The sequence below is a fragment of the Anser anser genome (assembly GCF_964211835.1).
Source record: "Anser anser genome assembly, chromosome: 5".
Taxonomy (NCBI): Eukaryota; Metazoa; Chordata; class Aves; order Anseriformes; family Anatidae; genus Anser; species Anser anser.
In genome coordinates this window covers 57,060,305-57,084,000 of record NC_139725.1, presented here as the reverse complement: position 1 = coordinate 57,084,000, position 23,696 = coordinate 57,060,305, and the positions used below count along the sequence as shown (strand labels likewise).

Here is a 23,696-nt window from a genome sequence, read left to right as displayed (position 1 = left end):
AACCTTGTACTTCTCTAGTGTTAAGGAATCCAAGCAGAAAGTTGTAAAATATCACTAGTGGATGACTGCTAACCTAGTTTTAAAGCTATCTGATATATCAGAATTTTTATTTTTTTTTAGAACATACAGATGCTTTAACACCCATTTTTTCCATATAGTATTTTAATCTAACAGTCAAAACAAAGGAATCAAGTTACATTTCTTACTAGTTATTATTTTTAAATAAACTTGCCTTACACAGAAGTTTCATTTGCAATACTACAAGAAAATACTTTAAATTGGAGTTGCACATTGCAATTTCTTTACCATGTTACCATTATACTGTATCCAGCTCATACATGAAAGGCCATTAATAAATATTGCTTATTATTGTATCCAAACTGCACAGAGGATTTAAACGGGGAATAAAGATTACTGAAGAATGAGTATACATAAAAATGCATTTTGGACCACAGTGCAAGTTAGACATTGATTTCTGTCTGTTTATTATGCAAACTCAACTGGGCATGAAATAGTAAGTATTTGGAGAAAAAGCATGGATAAGATTTGACTTCCACCTGGAAAGAATCTCAGCTGAGCAAAAAATCCATAATTCAGCCCCTATGAACTGATCTGCTTTTATAGCTCTGGCACTACGTAGAACAGGAGAGTATTAAGCATCTCTGAAAGTGAAGCTGTTCTTTGTAATTATGTCTATTTAGACAGATGTAACTAACTTTAAAACCTCCTCCTCAATTTTTTTTCTATATGACAGTAGTAAAAAATTATGTGCATTAATCATGTACGCACAAGCCTCAGTTAAAAATCAGAGCCCCATTGAGTGAAGCCTTATGCCAACATACTGAAAGATAAGTGATGGAATCATGGCACTTCAGAAATTGGTGTGGGGCCTGCATTTGATTTCACCTGTATCAGGCTTTTTATGACTACACTAATTCCCAGCCATGTAAGAAATCATTTCAAGATATAGCTAGGATGTGGAAAAGGCAAAAAGGGTGCCCATAACAGCTTCATGAGCACTGAAATGAACGATGCCTTATTTTTGACTCATTTGTTCCTCATGGTTGACTGATATATATATATATATATATTTACTGAATTTTAAGAAGGTGATGGTCTGAGACCCCTACCACTGCTATTTTACCACCAGAAGCTTATTTTTGTTCAACTTCCTTCTCAGATGAGATGCTTTGAGCTGCTGTCTGCCTCAAACCGCACATACACAGCCTGGCTAGGAGGCACACAGCGCTTCCCAAATGGTCAGCTGGACACCAGCAGTCAGTGACTAGACAGAGCAAACTATTTACCATCTCTTAGTCAGTGGCAGACCAACCTACTGTTTTTAAGGCTAAACATTATACTTGATTTCCATAATTCAATATTTCACAGGTTCATTTTTCCCTGTTGCATTTTGTTGAAATTTGCCAACAGGTTCAAACATTGAAGGGAAACCAAGGGAAATATGCACCTATATTCATGGAGTGACTTCAGACTTCCATTTTCCATAGCAAAACTGAACAAAAATTGCTTTGCTTGTGCTCAGTGGCCAAAGGAAGTCATTTGAGCAATATTGAGTTATTGGAGCTGTGCAGACCTAGCCTAGCTCAGGTTCTGGTCTGCTTTGTAAATAAACAGCCCCGGGCAATTTTGTGAAAACAAAAGCAAGAGCAATTAATAGCATTAGTAATGTCCATAACATCACGATGCTGTCACCTCACATTAACAATTTGCATTAAAGTCATTCAAAAGCACCCTTGCAGGAAGAAGCTTAAAAAAGAGAGCTTAATCTAAATCAAAATACAAGTATTCCAAAGAGGGGACTGGAGTTTTTAATTCTCATGCACAGCACACAAGGTGAGAATCAGCACCATTTTTCATGCAAGTCTCACAAAAATTAAGTGTAAATAAGATGTATTTCTGAGTATATAATGTGCACATTAAAAACACTGTTTACAGCTATCAGCTGTACAGAGCACGAATAATACACTGCCAAGCTCGTGAAAGACTGATGTTCTTTGAGCTCATCATTGCATACTTGAACAGGGTATAAATATTTTATATTCATGCTGTCATACTGCAAGTTGAGCTGTTTGTACTAGAAAGGCGTACACATAGCACTACTATTCAGGTTTACATTTACCCTGCAAACGTCAGCAAAACGTTTCCTTCATGTAAGCAACTCTTCCTCCTCCCTCAGTCTTTTTAATTCAGACATAAGATTATTCAACAGGGCCACACAGCAGCAGGTTAAAATGGCAGATAAAAGTGGCTTCTGAGTATCTAACCTAGACAGGAGGCAAAGAGGACCTTATCATCTGATACCCATGGTACACAGCAAGTATAGCTGCATGGTATGGCATTCCACTAATGACTGATGGAAAAAGCCCTTGCTGAAAACAGTTTAGGGAGAAGGAAAAAAAAAAAGTTGAAGACTAAATAACATACCCATCCATATATCTTCCGAGGAGTCCATCAGAATCTGTAGAAACTAACATGAAACATCGAAATGATCCCCAGTGAAAGCAGTCCTATTAACTTCTATCCCAAATGATCACAGCATTATTTGATTGAAACATCTACCAGAGCTGACACATCAGGATTGCTAATGTTCTTTATTTAGCAACTCTCTCCTATCACTAGCTTTCAAGAGGACAAAAAAAAAAAAAAAAAGCAGATTCAAAAGCAAGTACCATTCAACTATAAATTAGCATCTATAAATTAGTAAGTAGCTAATTTATAAATGCTGGATGTTTTCCCTGAAGGACACTAGAAACATTTAAGGGAAGCAACTAAAAGTTTAAAACTTTCGTGGCTTGCTTCCATGGGAAGCGGAAACTTCTCATGAATTAGCTGGCCACCTTTCAGACAACCCAAACTACTGAGGGGTACCAAGTAAAAAGTTTTAAGTGCTCCCAACAACAGCAAAAAGGCACACCTTAGATCACTCTCCTCCCATCAGCACATTTGCCATCGAGGGAAGGACAGACGACGTGTCTACTTTATGCAGTAAACCATCCGGTAGCAGACTGTGCAGCACTCCCTCTTTTGAAGAAGCTCACATTATGCTCACAAGGACCACCAGAATATTTTTACAAGAAACCACTGTGCAGCACTGTCACTAGCTTCCTTCCCTTGCCAATTTAAGAGATCAATGATCCAACCCACTGCCAGGTCTGCACTGCCACTCCACGCTTTGCAAGACTGTGTGTGTGACTGTACACATTTTGAGCATTTTTTTCTCAAGTAGCAAGACAGGGCACACTGTGACTTCATTATAGAAACCAAGGCTGTACTTCTTCCAGTCCTGACCTACTGTATGGTTTATATCACTTTTTTTTTTTTTTAAACCAGTTTTTTAAATCCTACTGTAGGGCTATGATTTGGCTTCTCTTGACACCTGCATAGAAATCAGCTTCCAGACTTCTGACATAATCATCAGGGCATAAGCAATCCAGGAGGTTCCTGGCATGCACTGATGACAACTTCCTTCTCCAAACAACAGAGGAGCCAATGAGGAGAGGTGCTGTGCTAAACCTCGTACTCACCACCAAGGAGGTGCTGATAGGGAATGTGAAACTCAGGGGTAGCCTTGGCTACAGTGACCATGAAATGGTGGAGTTCAAGATCCTTAGGGCAACAAGGAAAGGGCACAGCAAGCTCATTACCCTGGACTTCCAGAGAGCAGACTTTGGCCTCTTCAGCAATCTGCTTGAAAGAGTACCATGAGATACAGTCCTGGAGGGAAGACAGGCCCAAGAAAACTGGTTAGGAATCATCTTCTCCAAGATCAGGAGCAACGCATCCCAACAAATAAGACATAGGTAAAAATGCCAGGAGGCCTGCATGGATGAACAAAGTGCTCCTAGACACATTCAAACTCTAAAAGGAAGCCTACAGAGGGTGGAAGCAAGGAGAGGTAGCCTGGAAGGAATACAGAGAAATTGTCCAAGCAGCCAGGGATCAGGTTAGGAAAGTTAAAGCCCTGATGGAATTTAATCTGGCCAGGAACATCAAGGGCAACAAGAAAGGCTTCTATGGGTACATCAATGATAAAAGGAAAACTGGGGAAAATGCAGAGTGGGCCCTCTTCAGAAGGAAACAGACCTGGTTTCACAAGATATGGAAAAGGCTGAGGTACTCAATTACTTTTTTGCTTCAATCTTTGCCGGCAGGTGCTAAGTCACAGAAGGTAAAGGCAGGGACTGGGGGAACGAAGAACCACCCAGTGCAGGAGATCAGGTTTGAAGCCATCTCAGCAACCTGAAGGTGCACAAGTCCATGGCATGTGATAAGATGCATCCATGCGATGAGAGAACCGGCAGATGAAATTGCTAAGCCACTATGCATCATATTGAAGAAGTCATGGCAGTCCGGTGAAGTCCACTGACTGGAAAAGGGGAAACATAACTCCCATTTTAAAAAATGGACTTTTTACAAGAGCACATAGTGCTGTCCCTTGAGCAAGCAGGCATAGGCAGGCAACTCATTGGTTGCTTTTGGTTCCATCAGTCAGTAACACGTGTGCACAAGCTCTAGGTGCCAGCTCATTAACCTAAGACTCATTATCATGTCGCTCATTATCATGTCAGATCTCCACCCAGGGGTGTGTGTTTTATCTTTTTAATGAAGCATAGGTTACTCTAGAGCATCCTTGCCTTTTCTTTTGTGCTGTCATTAACACATACTTGCAGTAACACAGTTGTGTATCCCTGCCCTTGCATTGTTTCAATGCAACTTTTCTTCCAGGGGTGACTACAGTAGCACAAAGGGGAATGGCTTTAAAATGAAAGAGGGGAGATTTTGGTGGCATCCCTGCCCATGGCAGGGAGTTGGAACTGGGTGGTCTTTAAGGTCCCTTCCAACCCAAGCTGTTCTATGATTCTGTGATTCTAAAGTTTCAGAGACTGTACTGAAGATCTGGGAATCTTATCTGAATCTGTTTCACAATGACTTACGTTTTTTAAACCAGACTACTGCAGGGAAAAGATATACAGATATATATTTTAATGGTTCAGAAAAAGTCAAACCATCAGATAAACAAGGAACTACCAGAGCCTGATGGCAGTAAAACCTACAGTGAAATATGAAAAGCTAAATTTATCCCCTGCACTGATGGCAGATCATTAAGTGCTCTTACCTGTGCATTCCTATACATACTGGCATTTGCTACTTAATCTCACTGCTCAGATTTATTGCTTTCCACTTACTAAATGAAAAAGAAAGAATTTTCCTTTTATTCTTCAAATATTTTTACACACATCATAACCAGAATTCATGCTATTTCACATATAGTGGCTTGAACTACATCAGACTTCTCTATCCTTCTCATCAGATTATATAATCAAACAAGAGGAAGTTAATTTCCTTCTCCCTTACACTGAATTCACACAGGTGCCTTGGTCAATAAGAATAACTCAGCAAATTGATGCTCCTTTGGCCCAGCGTGTTCCCAAACGATAAAACAAGAACCATGCATTTTTCAAAGGCTGTACAATTTGAAAGTTGTGAAGATTATTTGACTTCAATATGAAAAATATTTTCTAAAAAATTAGCATATTTTATAATGGGCCTTTATTTTATTTTTCTAATCGTGCTGCACAACATCTTTTCAATGAGTCATCTTCACTGTATTGCTTATAGACTAACTCAGCAAAATTACAGAATCACAGAATCGTCTAGGTTGGAAGAGACCTCCAAGATCATCTAGTCCAACCTCTGTCCTAACACTAACAAGTCCTACACTAAACCATATCACTAAGGGCTACATCTAAACGTCTTTTAAAGACCTCCAGGGATGGTGACTCAACCACCCCCCTGGGCAGTCCATTCCAATGCCTAACAAAACCTAAAGAATTGCATAAAAACATAAAGAATTGCATAAAAACCTAAAGAATTGCATAGAAGTTATTTCTTCTTTTTCTCTCTCTTGCTCTCTCTTTTGACTGGGGTATTTTGATAAGCACAAACAGATGATAAACTCATAACAAGATTACCAAGCCAGTCAAGATATCTAGGAGGCCCAGTGATTTCTCTTCTGCCTCCTTTGGCCTCTAAAATCATTAAAAGGGTGGACAATAATCTGAGATTCCGTAATCGTGCTTTAAATTCTTACATCTCCATTTATGCAGGAGACATCTGTAATTTCTGGAAGCTATTGAGATGCACCTAAATGTAATCCAGTCTCGTCAAGATAAAGTAAACCTTGGCACTACTTCTGTGGGATCAACGATAAGTCCCTGATTTGGAATATCAGAGGCTGCCCACGAGTCAGAAAACCTTTGAGTTTCACCAGAAGAGTTGGGCATATGCCCAAGAAGAGTTTTTAGATTACAGGGCTGTAATGTATTATTTTTTTTTTCCTCATGTCAACATACAAAAGCTTTCTTTAAAAACAGTTATCAGAAGAAGCTGGTGAATCTGTCACACACAGCTTTCACTGGCCTACAGACCTGGATTCTTCCCCAGGGTCTACAAGAACATAAATTTAACACTGAACAGATGCAAGAGAAAACTGCTGACCAGGTACTATGACGTACTGCCTGCAGATTTATAGGGCCCAGGACAAGCCTAGCACCAGTCGCCCCAATGACCTCCACAACAAGTGGGTCAGAGTACTTTCTATTGCACATGCTCCGTTCCTTTTTGCACAGTCCCTCAAAAGTCCATCAGCTGCTCTATTTTCCGAGGTAACAGCACATATACTGTCCACAAATGAACACATTAGCTCATAACAAGCCGTGAATCTATAGGCCTTTTCTAGTAGAGCCACTTGAAAAGGGAGGGTGGGGAGGGAGGAGGGCACCTTCGCTGGTACCAACTACTTCTCTAAGACACAATAATATACCACTAACATTATGCAGAGGGAACTCTTTTGGCTCCATTCTTAGGTGGTGTTTCTAACCCTCCTTTACAGAAGGATATTCAATAAATGAGGTATTTCTGTGACCCACAGCAAGCCTGCACGCAACTGTTTGTACTATATACTGTTTCGCTTTGCTCCCTGGCACTGCTCTTTGGTGGCTGTTACAGCCCATAAAGCCATCTGTTAGGAACACTCAGTCATAAAATTATTAATGCCTGTAGCCTAAAACCAACCCTAAGTAAATAAACAGTACCAGAAGGCCCAATGCAAAATTCTGGGATGTTAAATACACAGGAAATACACAGAACCGTAAATCTTCTTAATAGTTCTACGTGCAATTATGTATTCACTTGAAATTCAAATAACACACAGAAAGGCTAGACAGAAGTTGCTTCTAAAATAGCTCACTGCAGATTTGCTTCAGAGTTGAGCCCCACATGAAAAAAATCTGCAATACTGTTGTGAATCCTTGTGACATTTAGAGCTTCTGGAATTATGCAATTATGTAAGAAAGTTCCTAACAAAGAAGCTCACAACACACAAATCAAGGCTTAAAACACAGAACAAAGGAAGAGATTCCCAAGTTAGAAACATTCAAATTCTTTAGAGGGGAGGGTAAAGTTACTTGTTTTGGATATGGGGCATCCTAGGCACAAAGAAAAGGCTAAGAAATTCAGTGCAGCTAGATCTTTGCCACTATAACGGCAAGTCTCTTGGTTGAAATAGCCACAGGACTGCCACCTTATAGTCACTTGGTGCTGGCTCCTACTTTAATGTAAAGATGGAGCCTCTTCGCCCTCCATCACAGCTTCCTTCAGCTGTTCTTGCCAAGAAGGCTGGGGTGGCAGCCAGCTGGTCAAGTCTCACACACGGGTACAAGACAGTCACAACCAGCTCTGTTCCCCAGCCCCCAAAAGCTCGGGACATATTTCTTGCACAGGCAGCCTGTCACTAGCCTGGTAGCCACAGATACCAATATCAGCTGGAGATGTTAGGATCTAAGCATCTGCCAGAGCAGGAGAGAAGCTGCTGTGCTGCAGGCATTAAGCCTATATTTTAAGAAGGCCTGATGATCCTAATAATGCTCGTTAGCTCCCTAGCTGCAGCTTAACATCAACCACAGTAAGGCCAAATGCCTGCAAGCTGGGCACGTAACAGGGGATCTGGTTTGCAAATGCCAGCCTGGCAAAGCAGGCCAGGGCCTGGCTGGAGACAGACAAATACTCACTGCCAGGCAGCCTGCAGACTCCCAGGGCCGCTAACAGCCACCGGCTCTGTCACGATGGGGCAGAGGACTGACGCTCGCACCTACCTGAATGGCTAAACCCATACAGCTACAAAATCAGCCAAGCTACGGCCAGCAGCAGGCACAGCTGACATAAATATGCTGTGTGACCAAACAAGCCTGCAATGCAGCCACTTGACATGCAACACAGACAAAAGCCATTCCTTACAGTGCTGCTCGTGCCAGCTGCCTGCCCCACCAGAAGCCTGGGCTCCGCAGGGACCCTGGCACTGAGCTCTCCACCTCCAGCCACCACCTCCCCCTGCATGAAGACCTCCTTGGGACACCCATGGGGTATGACGAGTCCTGTGGGGGACATGCCACAGCATCTCCCATCCTAATGGGAATGCCAGCACCAAGCTGAGACCAGGGTGCGTGATACCCCTCTCAGTCCTACAGAAAACATGGTTGGTCTGGGAATGTGCCCCCCTTAAGCCCTAACCCCAACACCATCACCCCTTCAGGAGCTTACTGAAACAAACAGCAGCATCACTCAGTTTAGCTGGACTTTACACCACTTTGAAGAAATTTTAAGAGAAATCCTAAAATGTGTCTTTTATTCCACAAAAAAGGCCAATTGAGCAATTCTCTACTTTAACAAAGAATAATTCCTACCTCCTAGGAGCCCCTGCTAAGCTTTAAAACCACAGTAATCTATCAGAAACCAGGCAACAAGTTACTTTGTTTTATTCTCTTAAATAAAGGTTTTTAAGATCTTCCAATGTGATTTTACCACTGTATTGAAAAAACAGGAGGCTTTTGTTCCCAACAGTTGCTTACATTTTGATGCAGTTTAGTGCCATTTCTACCTCATCTCAGCCGGTTTGTACCTACAACCTATACAGCTTTCACTTTTTAACTTAAAGCTTTGTTCCTTAATCACAGAGGCAAGAAGATTAGAGCTGTGCAAGTCGGAGACACAGGGGTCTTTATTTACAGTACAGTGCGTGTCTGGGTTTTCTCTTAAACTGCCAACTTCCATAACTGGGTTGTGACTTTTACTTTGAACCACATTTTGATATGCCACGTAAGGAAACAAGCACCTTTGATTTGTCTGTCAAGGTTAAGACTTTGAATTTCCAGGAAACATTCCTCTCTCATCTCCCTCGTTCTCATTCTCTTTCTTTTCCAAACAAAAATAAAGAAAAGAACAGGCAAACAGGAAACATACCGCCACCATAATTCAGCATCACATACTCTGAAACTGAGATTTGGCTGACTGAAAAGTGACTCTGTGGAATAATGTAACAATTCAACAGCACGGACGGCACCAAGCACAAGATAGACAGCACAGACCAAAACTGGGGGCAGGAACACCATCAGATGGACACGAGTCAGGAGCTGGGGTACAGAAAGCAAGGACTCAAGGCATCCTGCTACAACTATCCTGCAGAATTTCATCCCCTCCCCATCTCCCAGCAAAGCTTGCAGTTTAAGGAGAGGATCTGCAGGATTGCTGAAGAGGGCAGCAAAGCTGACACAGCAGGGGAAGGCAGAGCCAAGTATTCAAACAACGGATGGCTGCACACAGGTTGAGCGTGAAGGTTCTCAGAGTTTTGTGTCAGAGCTCCACAGGTAAGAGATTGAAGGGAACAATCCAGACTGGACCTAGTAACACAGGAAGTTTGTTATGAAAATGGAAATAGATAGCAATAATCATAAATCATCCCCTACACACAGACCAAGGCTGCAGTTCAATTTCCAGGTTAAGACTTCCAAAGTCGCATCTCTGTTTCTAGCTCAAATGAAAATTTCCATTGCAACTGTTGATAATGGATTTCATTTCTCTGTGCTTCACATCTGCCAAACACGAATAACTCCTTTTACCTATCTTGGGTATTCAGAAACTAAGATTTTGTGGAAAGTGGAACAAAGAGTGACAACCCTGGTGGAAACTGTTTCTTAGCTGGGTCCTTACATGCCTGAACTAATCAACTTTCCCTGGGACACAAAGAAAGGTAATACTGCTGCCATGGTATATTTTGAACAGAGGAAAAGCTTTAAGCAAACAGCAAACGTCTTCAGTGACATCTTTTGATGCCTCAACTCATGCTATAGTTGTAAGCAGGATCTCCTGATGTATGTTCTACTTTATCAATGAGGGTGTTATCGTAACGCTCTTTTCCAGACCAGACAGGTGCACCAATCTTTCTTACCTATCATGTGTACTACTGTGTTCATTTGCAACCACAGGGCTTCATACAAAGCTGTGTTTTTACATATCAACCACTAATTTTGGCAGTTTTCATGTCTTCTACCCCCAGCCTACCTAACCACCAGGATTCCCCAGTGAATCCAGGTCACACCCTGCATCCTCTCAGGAAAGCTTTTTCCAGTTTTCTGCCATGCAACAGGTTTCCTTCGAGAGCAGGGGGACTCAATAGATCAGTATTTTCTAAATTACATATGTCGAAAGATATTCTAGGCACTCTATAATTAGCCAGCAAGGAAAAGCATTTCTGATTCATTAGGTCAACTTTAATGGTTTCCTCATTAAAAGTTTTTGCTGTTAAGCTGACAGAAGCTAGAATTTAATAGTAGCTTCCAGCACTTTCTTTATTAGCCGATCTCTATTGAATCAGTCTTTATCACCTGAGGAGATATTTTAAATGGAAATTCCTCAGCCCCAAGCAACCTAGATTGACCAAAGGCCTAGAGATTGCTCTGTCCCTGCTTTAATAAACTGACTGTATATATTGCTGCAAAGGTCAGTCCTCATTAGTCAGTGATGGCCATGCAGGATTTAACACATTCTGTTCCAGTCCTAGTTTGTCACTTGTTGATACTACCATATCCTTGTTGATATTAAATGGCTGTTACATAGGCTGGAGTTTATAAATGTGAATCTCTGGAGAGCTTTTACAAGAAGAATTGCTTCCCTCCCAACCATTTCATAACAGTTGGATAGTTCTCTGGTTATCTGACAAACCGCAATAATTTGGCAAAGTATACAATTAACTCCTTTAGTGTTTCCCCCCTCTGAACACAATGTAGATCAAAGAAAAGCAGCAGGCTCGTCTCTTACACACCTATGCTAGAAGGCTATCATAAGAAACTCATTGAAACTTAGATTCTCTTCTGTCACATTTCAGCCAAACCAAACCATATCTTGTGTTATTATTTTGGGGACAGCATGTGGGGAGGATGCTTTCTTTAAAAGAGCAAAACTGTGTTTCTTCCAGTTCTCATCAATGTCCCAACTACTAGACACTGAATTTTCAGAGACAGCAAGCTCACCCAGCTCTTGGCAGGGCTAAGCTTGTACAACTCTGTTATTTCAGAATATAAAAATTGCAAATGCAGTAAGAATTAGCCTCACTGAATCCAATCACGATTGCTCTATTTTAATTAAGAGCCATCCTCCTCCACAGGCTAACTTGATTTTTGAATGGCTCCCTAATAGGCATCTTCTCTGAGTCTGCAAGTTACTTAAAGCTAACTCCTGTTCAAACTTCTACTTTCTGTAGAGAATTTAATTTGAGGAGCTTATACGGTATTGTAGGAGAAATGCTTGCCTAATGACTAAGGTATTGTTCCAGGACTTGGGAGGTGAGGACTCAATCCATGCATCTCTCACCAAGTCTGCATGACCTTGAAAGAAACTCTCAGGGCTTCATTTTCCTCAGGTACAAAATAAAGGTGACATTTGCTTTCCCTCACATTTGATCTTGTCTATCTGGATCATAAACTCTGTTGGCAGGGACTCCCTCTCACAATTTGTTTGTAAAATGCCTAGTGTGGCACTTTACAAGCTGTAGCACTAGCCTATTGTAAATTAAAAATAGTAATTCATATGTTAACATGCAACTGAATTTTCCCATCATAAACCTAGGTAGTTGCCTTAAGTAGGGGTGTTTCTTTCAAACGGTATCAGATGAGACAATGGAGGAAGAGAGGTCACATAAGACGCAAAGACAGTGCCAGAGGCAGTTCGGCTCCACTTTCTCTCTCATCAAGCTACCTCAAATGCTAATTGCATTAATTTGGAATTTAGCAGATAATTAACTAGGAAATCTTCTTTGGTTAGACACCAAAAAAAAAGGCATGGAAAGGAGAGGATTTTGGTCTCCATAAGGGTGGTTGCCTTTGCAGGATTCCCTCATTTCAGTAGGAAATTGCTGCCCAGCTGGCAGCAATATTTTGCCTGGTAATCTCCTGTTGAGGAAAAATAAATCAAAACTGGCATGCTCGGCGTTAAGATGTGACTGTCCATAGCTGCAAAAGCTTGCTAGCATAGGAGTGACCTTGGCATGCCATAACACTGTGCCTTATGATGTTAATGGAGGATTAACGTAGGGAGGAGGGGACAGCAGCAAAATAGGGAATAGAGGGGGAAATGTGTGGGCAGTAAAGTAGCAATGAGCTGTCAAAACCCCTCCATACTGACAGACCATAAAAAGCGGCCAAAAGGAGTATTTACAGAACCATTCTCTGGAACCAAGATAATTCAGCATGACAGCAGCTTAGAGACTCATTGGGAAAAAAATAATTTTAATTACAGATGAAGAAAACGATAAGTTCCAGGTTAGCAAACACTACAGTAGCATCAGCAAGTGGACACCTTGAGCTCCTCAAGCAGTCTCTTTATTACTGGCGACACTTCTAGCTGCCAAAACAGCCCGACCTCCCTCCTTTACATTAGCATAAATGTTCTGAACAGATTCTGTGCATTGCCATCAGCAGCATCAGAATGGAAGTTGAGGTTAGCTGTGAAGGACTGCAAAAGTGGCATCCAAGTCCTAGGCCCTCTTCCAATTTTATTTTTTATTTTTAAAATAAAACCTAGACAAGCTGCACAGTGGCAGACTTCTTGCTGAACAGAGCAATCCATAAAGTAGGAAATAACAGGAAGGCTTAGAGGCATATGGAACCCATTAGAAATGGCATGTTTGCAGGGACAAATTATAAATTGGATCAACTAGAAAAGCATCTGAAAAAAGCCTTTCTGCAATTCCATGTTATGTGAACTGCCTGAATCCAGCTGAAGTATGTTTCTAACCGGAGGCTTTGCTTTTCCATCATTTCTTCGTCTTACCACATTTGGAAAACACCCATAAAGGATGACAGCAGAAACCCCACGAACACTGTAAGACCCACCCTGGAGGGAAAGGGAAGAGGGACAAATGGCACGCTCACCTGGGCACCATAATGTACAACCACTGTATCTTCATCTCTAGTTGGAACCACAAAGGAACCATTTTGAAGGTCTAATGGGGACATTGTCCTCATTTGTGTGGACCCAAAAGGTCTCCATGCCTGCATGGGATAGATGGGGCTGCTACACTAACCCCAAGCAGCACGTTGTTGGGTGCTCTCCTACAGCCCCATGCTCGCTGTGGGAGTGGATTTCACCTCCCCAGCCCCCTCTGCCTTGCAACTTCTGGAGTCTGACTGCTAACTTCCCTGTTTTATGCAGATGCAGTGAATTTCACCCTAAAAGAATAACAAGCAGCCATTCATTAACATCAGACATGCAAAACAAATTTAGCTAAGCTGATTACTGTAATGTAGTAGCCAAGAGCACTGTTCAAATTGACATGGGAGAAGAAACGCCTTTGATACTCTCAGTACAACGAGCTGTCTATTTTTGTGAAGTCTCATGTTTCCTAATTACCTTAATACTCTAAGAATTAGGTAATGCCGATGTACAATCACTCACACCGGGCTGGGTTCACAGCCTCCCATTCCACAGTGCTTGCAGGGAATGCTAATCTGATGCAAGAAGTCTGGCTGCCAGAGAAGCAGTATCAGACAGCTTCCTTGCAATCATCAGCCACACCTCAGGACAAGGAAAACCCTAAAACGCCACAGGGCAGAGTTCAGAGAGGAGGAGAGGAAACGTGCAGCTGCAAGTGCCCTTTTAGCTGACACTGCACTATGGAGGACCATCCCTTTATCCTAGGAAGACCCCTCATTACCCTGCCACAGCCCAAACTGCCCTCAGCTCAGTATGCCAGGGGATACCTAACAAACCCTCCCGCTGCCTCCTGAACCCCTCCCAAACCTATACACCCCCCCCTTGCAGGCTCTGTGTGAACCCCACACAGCACAACAGGGCAGCTGGAGACGTGCCAGCAGCTCCTGGTGAGGGTTCAGTTCCCATTCACCCAGCCCTTTCCTGTAACCCTGAAATTTAGGCCTGATGGGGTTGCATTGGTGATGCCAGATGATATATGCTGCAATAGCTGAGCATGTCTGTGCCGGTGGGGATGAAGTGAGACCTTTTGTGCTCACCCCATGGTGTGCGCTTCACACCCTAGTATTTTTCCTCTGTGTTTATTTATGGGCAGATTTTGAAAAAGAAAGCAAAGCATCCTAAAATGGGAACAGATGGGGTCTGCCTATTATCCCAAATCATTCTATGACAGAGAACGAAAACAAGCAAGGCTCATGTGTGGCAACCTGCAGTGCAAGACACTGAGCAGACCCCGCTAACAAGCAGTATCTTACTGCACTGAAGGGACCCAAGCTGGCTTCCCTCTCACGGACTTCAGCAGAGTTAGGTTTAGCTGCAATAGTAAGAGCGGGGAAAGAATCAGCCTTTGTGTGCAACAAATGAACACAGCTGAGACTCGTACTTGGGCTCTTGGGCATAAAGAAAACAGAAAACCGAGTAGCTAGGAGCAGCATTAAACTTTCCACAGCTACAAATTGCTCTTTCATGCATGATACATACAATTACTGCATGCTTAAATCCTGGATTATTGAGACAATAGGTTGTAGCAGCCTTAATCCAAGTGAGTCATTAAGCTGTGCCACTTCAGTAGGAATCTGCATACTTAAAAAGTGTCTGTGTATCATACAGTCCATCTGTGTAATACAGTCCATACAGCCCAGCTCCAGTAATTAACTGCACTTCCTCATGAACATATTGCTACCATGTGTATACATTAGCATCTTGGCAATATTTTCTTTTTACAAAAAGATTGAAAGTATTAGTGCCAATGTGGTAGATCTGTCTACGTCTGTCTGTATGTCTAAGCCTTACGGCTGTTCCCGGAGATTGTCTCTCTCTCCTTGTGTTAGACTACCAACTGCTTTGGAAACTTCTTTTTCCATTTCAAATGCATTTTGTGCTTCCATATTGAGATAAAACCCCCAGGAGACAACTAGCAAGACTCTAACATCTGACACAAGGCTAACAAAGGAGGACTGTTAGCTGCTGATGGTGAGTTGAGTTGGAAAGTTTACAGGGAATGAGGCAGTCACCATCCAGTGCAAACCAGGTTGTCAGGCTGCACAACCCAGGGAGGTAACCATACATGTCTTTTGGGAACTTTCAGTGGTTTATCAGCCTCATCATATAACCCGAGAAAGGGAAAAGGAAAGCACAACGTGCAAGCACACTAGCAGCTTTAGATTCACAATTCAGGGACAGACTCTGGAACTGGAAGAAACCTTGTCAAAACCCTGTTGAAACAAGGCCCTTCCAGAGACTCTGGCATGAACCCCAAAATGCTGAAGAGTAACAAAGAAAACTAAGGAAGAAAAGAGTTTCTCAGTTTCTCTGATCTCCAGTAACCAATCTAAACTGTTAAGTCCACACATCACAGCACACTGTCACAAGGATTTGCCATCTCAGACCAGTCCTGCCCTGCGTGGCAGCCAGCTCAACGCTCTCCATCTCACTTCTCGTGTGTTTCTGGGGGTAAGTACAGTATGAGCCAATTTGGGTGTCTGAAATCTGGACAAGCTGTTTTCTAACACTGTCCAGAAGGACTGGTGTCAGTAAAGCTTAAAGGTAGCCTGTTTCAACATCTAGTGCCCTAGATAAATAAGCCGCAACCCAACAAATCCTTTGGGAAAGCGCTTACTCTACTGGGGTCTAGAAAAGGTACCCTAGCTGTTGGAAGATGCTGTCTCAGTCTTATGAGAAAATCCTGCAGAGAAGACCTGCACCTCCCGATGGCATGGAACCTTCCTCATCTTGTGAGCCCTGGAAGAGGCGAGTGCATGGAGCCCAGATGAATTGTGTGGTCCAGAGAGCTCCAATTAAAAAATAAGTAATTACTTATCCAGACAGGTTTTGCCATAGAACTGCCAGAAAACTTACAAAAGCACAAAAGCAAGAAGCATTAATTCTGTTTTGTTATATAACCGTAAAGCGTCACAAAAAAAATCTAAACAATATTTAGTAAATCATTGCTCCCAAGCTGCAACTATACATGCCAAGTTTTACCACCTGGAAATAAATGGGAAGAATACATAGGAAAAATCCATACAGACCTCTGGCTCTCAAGTCTTAGTGATCTGTGCCAGAATTATGATTTGACGTTACCTGCTAATCAGTGCCATGAGAATTACCTCCCCCTTCCCTTCCAGTATCTCTAAACAGAAAGATACACTTTAGGAAACATATTTTAATAATAGAATGCTAATTAAAATCAAGCTTGTGACTGCAAGTAGTGACCTCAGATTTTTGCATACTAATTAAGATTACTAATACGTAGCGCAGACTAAAAAATGATTTTTTAAAAACTTATTTTGTGGACTCCCCAAAATAGGACAAAAAGCCAGAATGTAAAAGTTTACAGAATGAAAATACCATGCTTCCCCACATACACACCACCATCCTAGCCACAAAATAAACTGAATGCATCTACTTTTTTTTTTTTTTTTTTAAGTCTGTCTTGATGTTGAGTCATGTCTACTTCAGTGCCTTACAGGCTTGAGTCCTCCCAACAAGGCAGTGCCCAGACCACCTCCAGCTCCAACCACGTACAGCAGTCACTGGATTCCTACAAAGTCAGTCCCAGTGGGCAGCAGCTGAGGTTCTTCATGGTGCCCTGCAGAAGATATAGTCCAGCTAAGGAAAGGACCCCAGGTAAGAAAAGCAAAGGAAGATGCAAAAAATGAAACTGTGGGCACATGGAAACTGAGCAGGTGCAGATGCACAGTGAATTGACATGACACATTCTGACTGAATCACCTAAAGTAAGGTATCTTAACTCTATTAAAACCAAAGTGAAATGGATTTTTATTCCAAGTCTACCTGGGAAAATCCAAATGCTTACTGATTTCAACCTTTCAGATATTCCCACTGAAATTTTTTTTAGTTTTCCTTCCATTTGGTGTTTCAGGAGGAAAGGAAAAAACACAGTACTACTCTGAGCAGCATTTAAAGCAGTAGAGGTATTTAAAAAATAGGAAGAATTCAGAAGAGGTAGGGTTGGCACCACTGCTCTTTGAGGCTACTGCTAAGGACTAAACGCTGCTGGTGTCCCAGCCTTGGCACTCACCTGGACCACACTAAGGGACAAAACCCAGGGTGCTGCACACAGTACCTCTGACCATCCCCTTTCCCAGGAAAAGGAAGCAGATTCTGTCCTTCATAAAACAGCAGGAACTGCTGGAGGGGTAGCCAGCTCTGCCACAGGGTCTGTTACAGGCAGTCTATAAACCCTGTCCCGCACACAAACCTTTTGGGAAGCAGTACTGCAAACACACCTTCCCTATTGCCATGCTGACAAGGGTCTTCACTAGGTATTTAAGGAGGCTGAGGTGTGTGTGTGTGGGGAGGAAGCAACAGCAGTTGACTCCCAGACCCAGACATGCGGAGCAAGACAGTAAGCTGAAGCCCCAATAGCAATTTTCATATTTCAGGGCCAGATGACTTAAGGCATCTCAGCAAAAAGCCAAAGGTGCAGACATTCTGGATTCATGCCAAAGGAAAGCTCTCATGGCAGCAGCTGTAGAGGAGCACCTGGATTTCCCAGCCAGAGGACAGAAGCCAGATGTGGGCTGGCAGCTGCCACGTGGCTTGGCCATGCTGCCTTGGTGGGATGGGCATCGGATTGCTATTGCCTGTAATTGAATTCAAAGGCTGTTGCTTCATTTGGTTTGGGGTAATTTCATACGCCTGAACTTTTTGTCATGTTAGCAAGTTTGCTGGTTACTGTTTTTTTTTTTGTTGTTTTGGTTTGGTTTTTTTTTTACATGAAAAAGCACATCTGAATTTCCTGTAGAAATAGGCCCACTTTTTTTTATTTTATAGATAGCATTTGCTCTGAAAAAATGGACTTTAAACCCAAACCTCATACCTGTTTGAACTCACAGGTTTAGAGTTATATACATTTTACTTCAAATACACCCTTGAATTCTGACTTTTTCTGCCGTTAGTAGTGAAGCTGCAAGCTTCTCAAATCCTCATCCCCTGAAAGAAGGCACTCCTGGCTACAAGCACTAGAGATGGGATGTATACTTGCCACATTCAAGCACAGGTATCTTTTATCTATAGAAACTACATAAAACATTTAAAGTCATCAGCAGACTGATGTGCCTCAAACCACGATACAACACAGGGCACACGAACTGTGCCTGCATTTGCAGAAAGCAGCAGCTCGTACTTCAGTCACTGCTGTACACCAGGGCTGAAGGTGAAGATGAGCCAAAACCACTGGGATCTCAATCTGAATTCATTCTTAAATCAATTAGCAAAACTCACTATAATCACTGTGCAAATACTGTGCCAAATATCTAAGATTAAATCAATTCAGTGTTTAATACCCGTAAGAATTAAAAATAGTTAAACTTGACATAAAAGAATGAATGTAAGGGGATTTGTTAGCTTTCCAGATGAGCCTGGTAAACATTAAGACTGCAGTCTGTAAAAAGATCTGTGGTACCTTTGAAAACCAGCACAGCTCTGCTGTCTCTACAGCCTTCACAAACACAGGGCAGATGGGTTTAGAAACAGCACAGATCTGCTTAAAGTCTGTTTTGGCATGGACCTGTTCCTGAGCCATAAATTTAAAGATAAGAATAGCCTTCTTTCTCCAGAGCAGTCAAGGCCAACATCACCACAAACATTTGGACAGCAATGACTAGAAGACAGCAAAAGCCATTGCTGACCTTACCAGAGATATTCTGCTAGCTCATAACCATAGCATACGTTATTTTGTGGCTTTCAGGTACAGCACAAACATCTGTTTCGCCACTGCACTGGTTACCATACTCACAATGCTGTCACATTTCAGGCCTCATATTTGATACCAAATATAAAACATTACAGCAAAGGGACAGCCCCTTGAATATGTGCACCACCATCACTCTCCAGTGAGCCAGTATCTGGGTGTAATCACTGTCTCCATGTTTCTGGAGATAAGGCACATTTTCTTGCACAACCTACTGTCTTTGCCAATGACAACTTAGCCTACAATACGGAGATAGAAAACTTTGCTGATAAAAAATAACAAAGGAAGCGTATTGAAGCATGCAGACAAAACTCTGGAAATCTGGCAAGAAAAGAAAGAACACAACAAAGAACGAAAGGGACATGGTAAGACAAAGTCAACATCTTGGGAAGCAGTTGGTAAAGCGAGAGACAGATTTCAGCGTAGTAAACAAGCTATAAAGTTCTCCCCAGGAAAACCAGTCTGCAGTGCTGCAACGTCTAAGACATTTCTCTTTTGTGATGATTTAAAAAAAAAATCTCGTTTTTCTGCCTATTTGTTTACAGGGAGACATATATGTGGCTGTCTGTTTTGGAATGATACTTTGAAGTCAAATGCTTTAACTTGGCCTAGACACATTCTCTGTGATGAACAGGCTTCCCACTTGTGGAAAGAAAACAAGGCTTTTAAAACAAAGCAAAACAGTATCTGGATTTTTTAAAAGACATTTTTCTATTTTGAAAATAGTTAGCTCTATCACTCACTATTACAAGTGCAAAACTGCAGAAGAACTTGATAGCAAATGATGGCTAGAGCTGCAGGAAGAATATATTCATAGAAACCTTGCTTTGTCAGTGTGTTGCAGAAACAACAGGCATGTTATGTTATGCTCCACATTCAGGGAGTTTCAGCAGGTCTGGCTTTGTGGTGTGAGGAAGTCAGAGCAGAAGGTAACAGTGTTGAGCTTCCCGTCCCCTAGCCCTCACAGAAGTGGTGTATCTGGAAAGACATCAAGCTCCTACACAGTAGACCAATCAAGTGAAATTTCTGCGGCGATTACAGTGAAGAAAACCATCTGCATCCCATCCTAGTAGCTGCAGGAGGTCTGTGACAGCAGTACCAGTGTGGCTCCATTGTACAAATGGCAAGAAAGCCATTCACAGACTTGGACAAAAATAAGGTGTTTCTGGATACTGATGCATTTGATCTAATCCCTCAGAGATCTTCTCTCCAACCTTTTGACCGGCAACAGATACATCAGCTGGGCTCACAACAGGTAGGTAACTCTCTGAAGACAGTGGGGAGCAACTATGAAAAAAATAAGGAGAAAGACACCTCCTCATAAATCTCCCTGGCAGAAATAAAGTACCAACCTGTTACTCAGCCCAGACCCCAATTCTTTGTTTTAGAGTTCCAAGGTGTAAGCCTCATGCCCACAGTTCATCTCCTTATTTCAGTTCTGTAATAGCCCTCACAGACCCAGAGGAGCTGGGGCAGATGATAACATCATCATTCATGTTTTGCTGACAGCCCTCTTTCATTTCAAAATCAACAGTTTTGGAATGGTTCACATATCCCACCTATGTCTGAACCTATTTAAACCTCACAGGAAGAAGAGAGAACTTCTGAAGACAAGATAATTACATTCCCCAGGTAGATGGAATTCAGCGAATTCAACATCCACGTAAAGTATCTGCAGGCTGCACGGGTACGCCAAAACCCTCATTTGTCTTCCCAAAAATCAAAGGGCTTGCCTTACAAGAATAATATTATCCCTGAAGTTTAGTTTTATAGAAGTTACATCATTCACAGAGGTAGGGAAAGCAGTGAAAGGGAAAAAAAAAAGGCCCCTTCTGTGTCTCAGTTTAGTTGCTTTGCCATTTCTAACACAAGGAGTAACGTCACAGAACTAAAACAAACTGTGCTTTACATCACTGGGGAAACCACTTGCAGTCATTTCATGTGAGCAATGAAACCCACCTTAATGCTGATTCCAAGCGCCGAGAGAAAACTCCAAGTAAATTTGAAGGTAGTTGTTAAAGTCAGGTTTTTGACCCTTAGCCTGCTCTTTGTTTGCGCAGTCTGACTGGCAGTTCATTCTTCACTCACACAGAGAAACAAATACACTCACGTGTATTGGCTCAGACAGAAAATGTCCAGTTAACACAAGGGAAAAAATGTGTCTTTAAATGTAAAGCTTGCTAAAATGTTCTTGCCGAGTAGCGTGAAAGTGTGCTGATTATAAATATTTACTGAATGGAGTAGAAGTAATAAATTTAATATGCCTACCAAGGGCTGTATATTTTCGTCTGATTTTATTCTTACTGGAAGGCTTTATAATGTATTTATGAAGATAGGCTTACAGGCAGGATTAAATCTCTCCTGTTTGCACAACTATAACGCAAAATATGCAAATATTGTGGAAAATTAAAGCAGTTTTTGTTGGCTTTTCTCTTCCGAGGAAACTTGATTGCAAAGGAGTTTTCCCTTCTCCTGCTTAGCTTATTAAATTCAAAACAAAATAATAAAAACACCTTATCCATAATTCCTACACCCTGCAACCATCTTTGCTTATGCACCACCTTCCAGAGAAGCCATTGTGTGTTTTGTCCAGGAAAAGACTGCAGGACCTGCCCTACTCTGAAGTGACAAGCCTGCAGCATGAGCAAGCCAGGGCTTGTACGGAGACAAAAAGAAATAAAACAACTTACACTTAGCCATTTTACACAGATACTGATCACCAGGAAGAGCATTTACCGTATTAAATTGAAATCCATGAATAATTCACCAGTTTCAGCTGATGACAAACCCAGAAGTGGCAAAGTACTTGATGATCAATAATTATTTCGGAGATTTGAGGAAGCCTGGCATCTTATAACTGAACAATTTAATTAAGCATTAGATTTGATTGTTTAATTGCACACACTATATCAATCTCTTCTTTCCTTTTGAATTTTGTGCAGGTGCTAAAAATAGTTCCTCACTTCTTGAACAAATGCATTTCTCATCATGAATTATAAAATCTATTCTCTAATAAGGTTTTCAACTACTGCATTTTGTGTTTCACTTCTGCACTCTGCTAATAGCCTTCAAATAAGTTTACCGGAAACTGTATTTTTACTGAAATCACACTTCAATCTCATCTGTTGCTAAGATTTATAATAAGTGATAGTGCTAAGACTGAATCTGATTTTGCTATGACCTTATGTCCAGCACTGTGATACTCCAACAACAGATAACATTCCTAGCAGTCAGAGCCAGACCACGTCCAGGGAATGTCCTGGAAACATTCTTCAAAAGTGAAGCAGATTCGTGTATTTATCTAAATGGCTTTTCTGCAGGAACCATTCCTTTCTAAAACAACTCCTTTTAAAATGTGACAGGGTTATTTCTCACACTTCACAAATCTCACAAAGTGCCAATCAGGTTTGTTCATTGAGAGCGTCTTCCTGGGTCTGCTGGCTTTGTGGTAGCAGCTTGGGGTAAAAGAAAGCCAGCTCGCTTCTTCCCATGCAGGGTAAAACAAAAGGGCTCCTCACTCTGTGTCAGAGCAACTTTATCTACCATGGATTCCAAAAACTTTGGGGGTTAAGTGTCTCCTTGGATGAGGATACTGCTGTTTCTTCTGAACCACTGTGAAGTTTCTTCCCCCTCACTGTGTGGCTTTTTTCTTGCTACTCAGCTCCACTCTTCTTTTGCCTAGAGGTCTTTCCTACTTACGGGAAACCTCTGTGCTGAAGTGAATGGTTCCTCTTCCTCCCAAAAACACTCAAGTCTCCTCACACAGGTATATGCTTCACCACACCATCCTCACACCTTTTATCAACCCCCTTATCAGACATCAATATATTACTTCTTTAAATCTTCTCTCCTAAGTCACTCTCCCAGAATCTTCGCTTGTACGCTCTTTAAGCCCAGTTCCTCTACACTATTTTCAGAAGGAAGCACCAAAAGGGCAGCTTCTGCGATTCTATATCCCTAGTCAAAACCAGACGAATTTTTACAAAAGAGATGACTTTAGCAGCCTTCTGTTGAGGTCTTTGGTGAGCAACCACTGGGAGCCAGTGCTTCCGAACACAGGACTGTACAGATCCTTCAGAAAAAAATTTTCATTAAAAATTAATTTGTCATTGACTGTCATTTCCATTCATGGCTAGGTTACATTGAAATAACTGTAAGTAAAAAGCTATCATCAGCTTCTTACACACACTCTTGCTGAAAACTTCTCCACCAGCTCTCTAACTTTTACTGAAACAGACAGAAATGAGAAGTCGATTCACAACTCCACATTCATCTAATTCTGTTGCATCTCTGTGCATGGTAGCTGAGGTGTTGGTGCAGCATGAGACCTTTCTAACTTAATATGTACGGTAATTGCTCCTGGAACTAGCCAAAGATTAAATGTTTACAGGAGGATCTGAAACCCTGTTTTTACTAATCAAAGGAGCCATTTATAAAAAGCTTCTTGAAATAAATAATGCCAGCTCCAAGCTGGAAAACAAACACATACCACCACCACTCTAGAAATCACAGAAGCCCTTTAACACCAAGACTTTTCGCACTAAAATATTCCAGTCTGGTCTCAGCCTCCACAAGTACAGCAGCACCTATGGTTCATTTTCTTATCTGTCATGAGAGCTCATGTAAATTATGTCTT

At 41.8% G+C, this 23,696-nt stretch overlaps 1 protein-coding gene across 16 annotated transcripts in view; it reads right to left on the bottom strand.

Moving 5' to 3' along the window:
- LOC310900140 (uncharacterized protein) overlaps positions 1 to 23,696 on the bottom strand; it is a 222,706-nt gene that overhangs the window by 151,055 nt on the left and 47,955 nt on the right. The window contains exon 4 of one of the 16 annotated variants that reach the window (XM_083837616.1): positions 8,778 to 9,755. The exons of 12 other annotated variants lie outside the window; for them this stretch is intronic. In XM_083837616.1, coding sequence (XP_083693742.1) covers positions 9,696 to 9,755 — 60 coding nt within the window. In that variant the 3' untranslated portion in view covers positions 8,778 to 9,695. Of the gene's footprint in view, positions 1 to 8,777; positions 9,756 to 11,789; positions 16,934 to 21,014; positions 23,133 to 23,696 lie in introns of those variants that run through there. 3 more of the 16 variants (XR_014584849.1, XR_014584850.1, XM_083837615.1) reach the window with 3 other exon arrangements.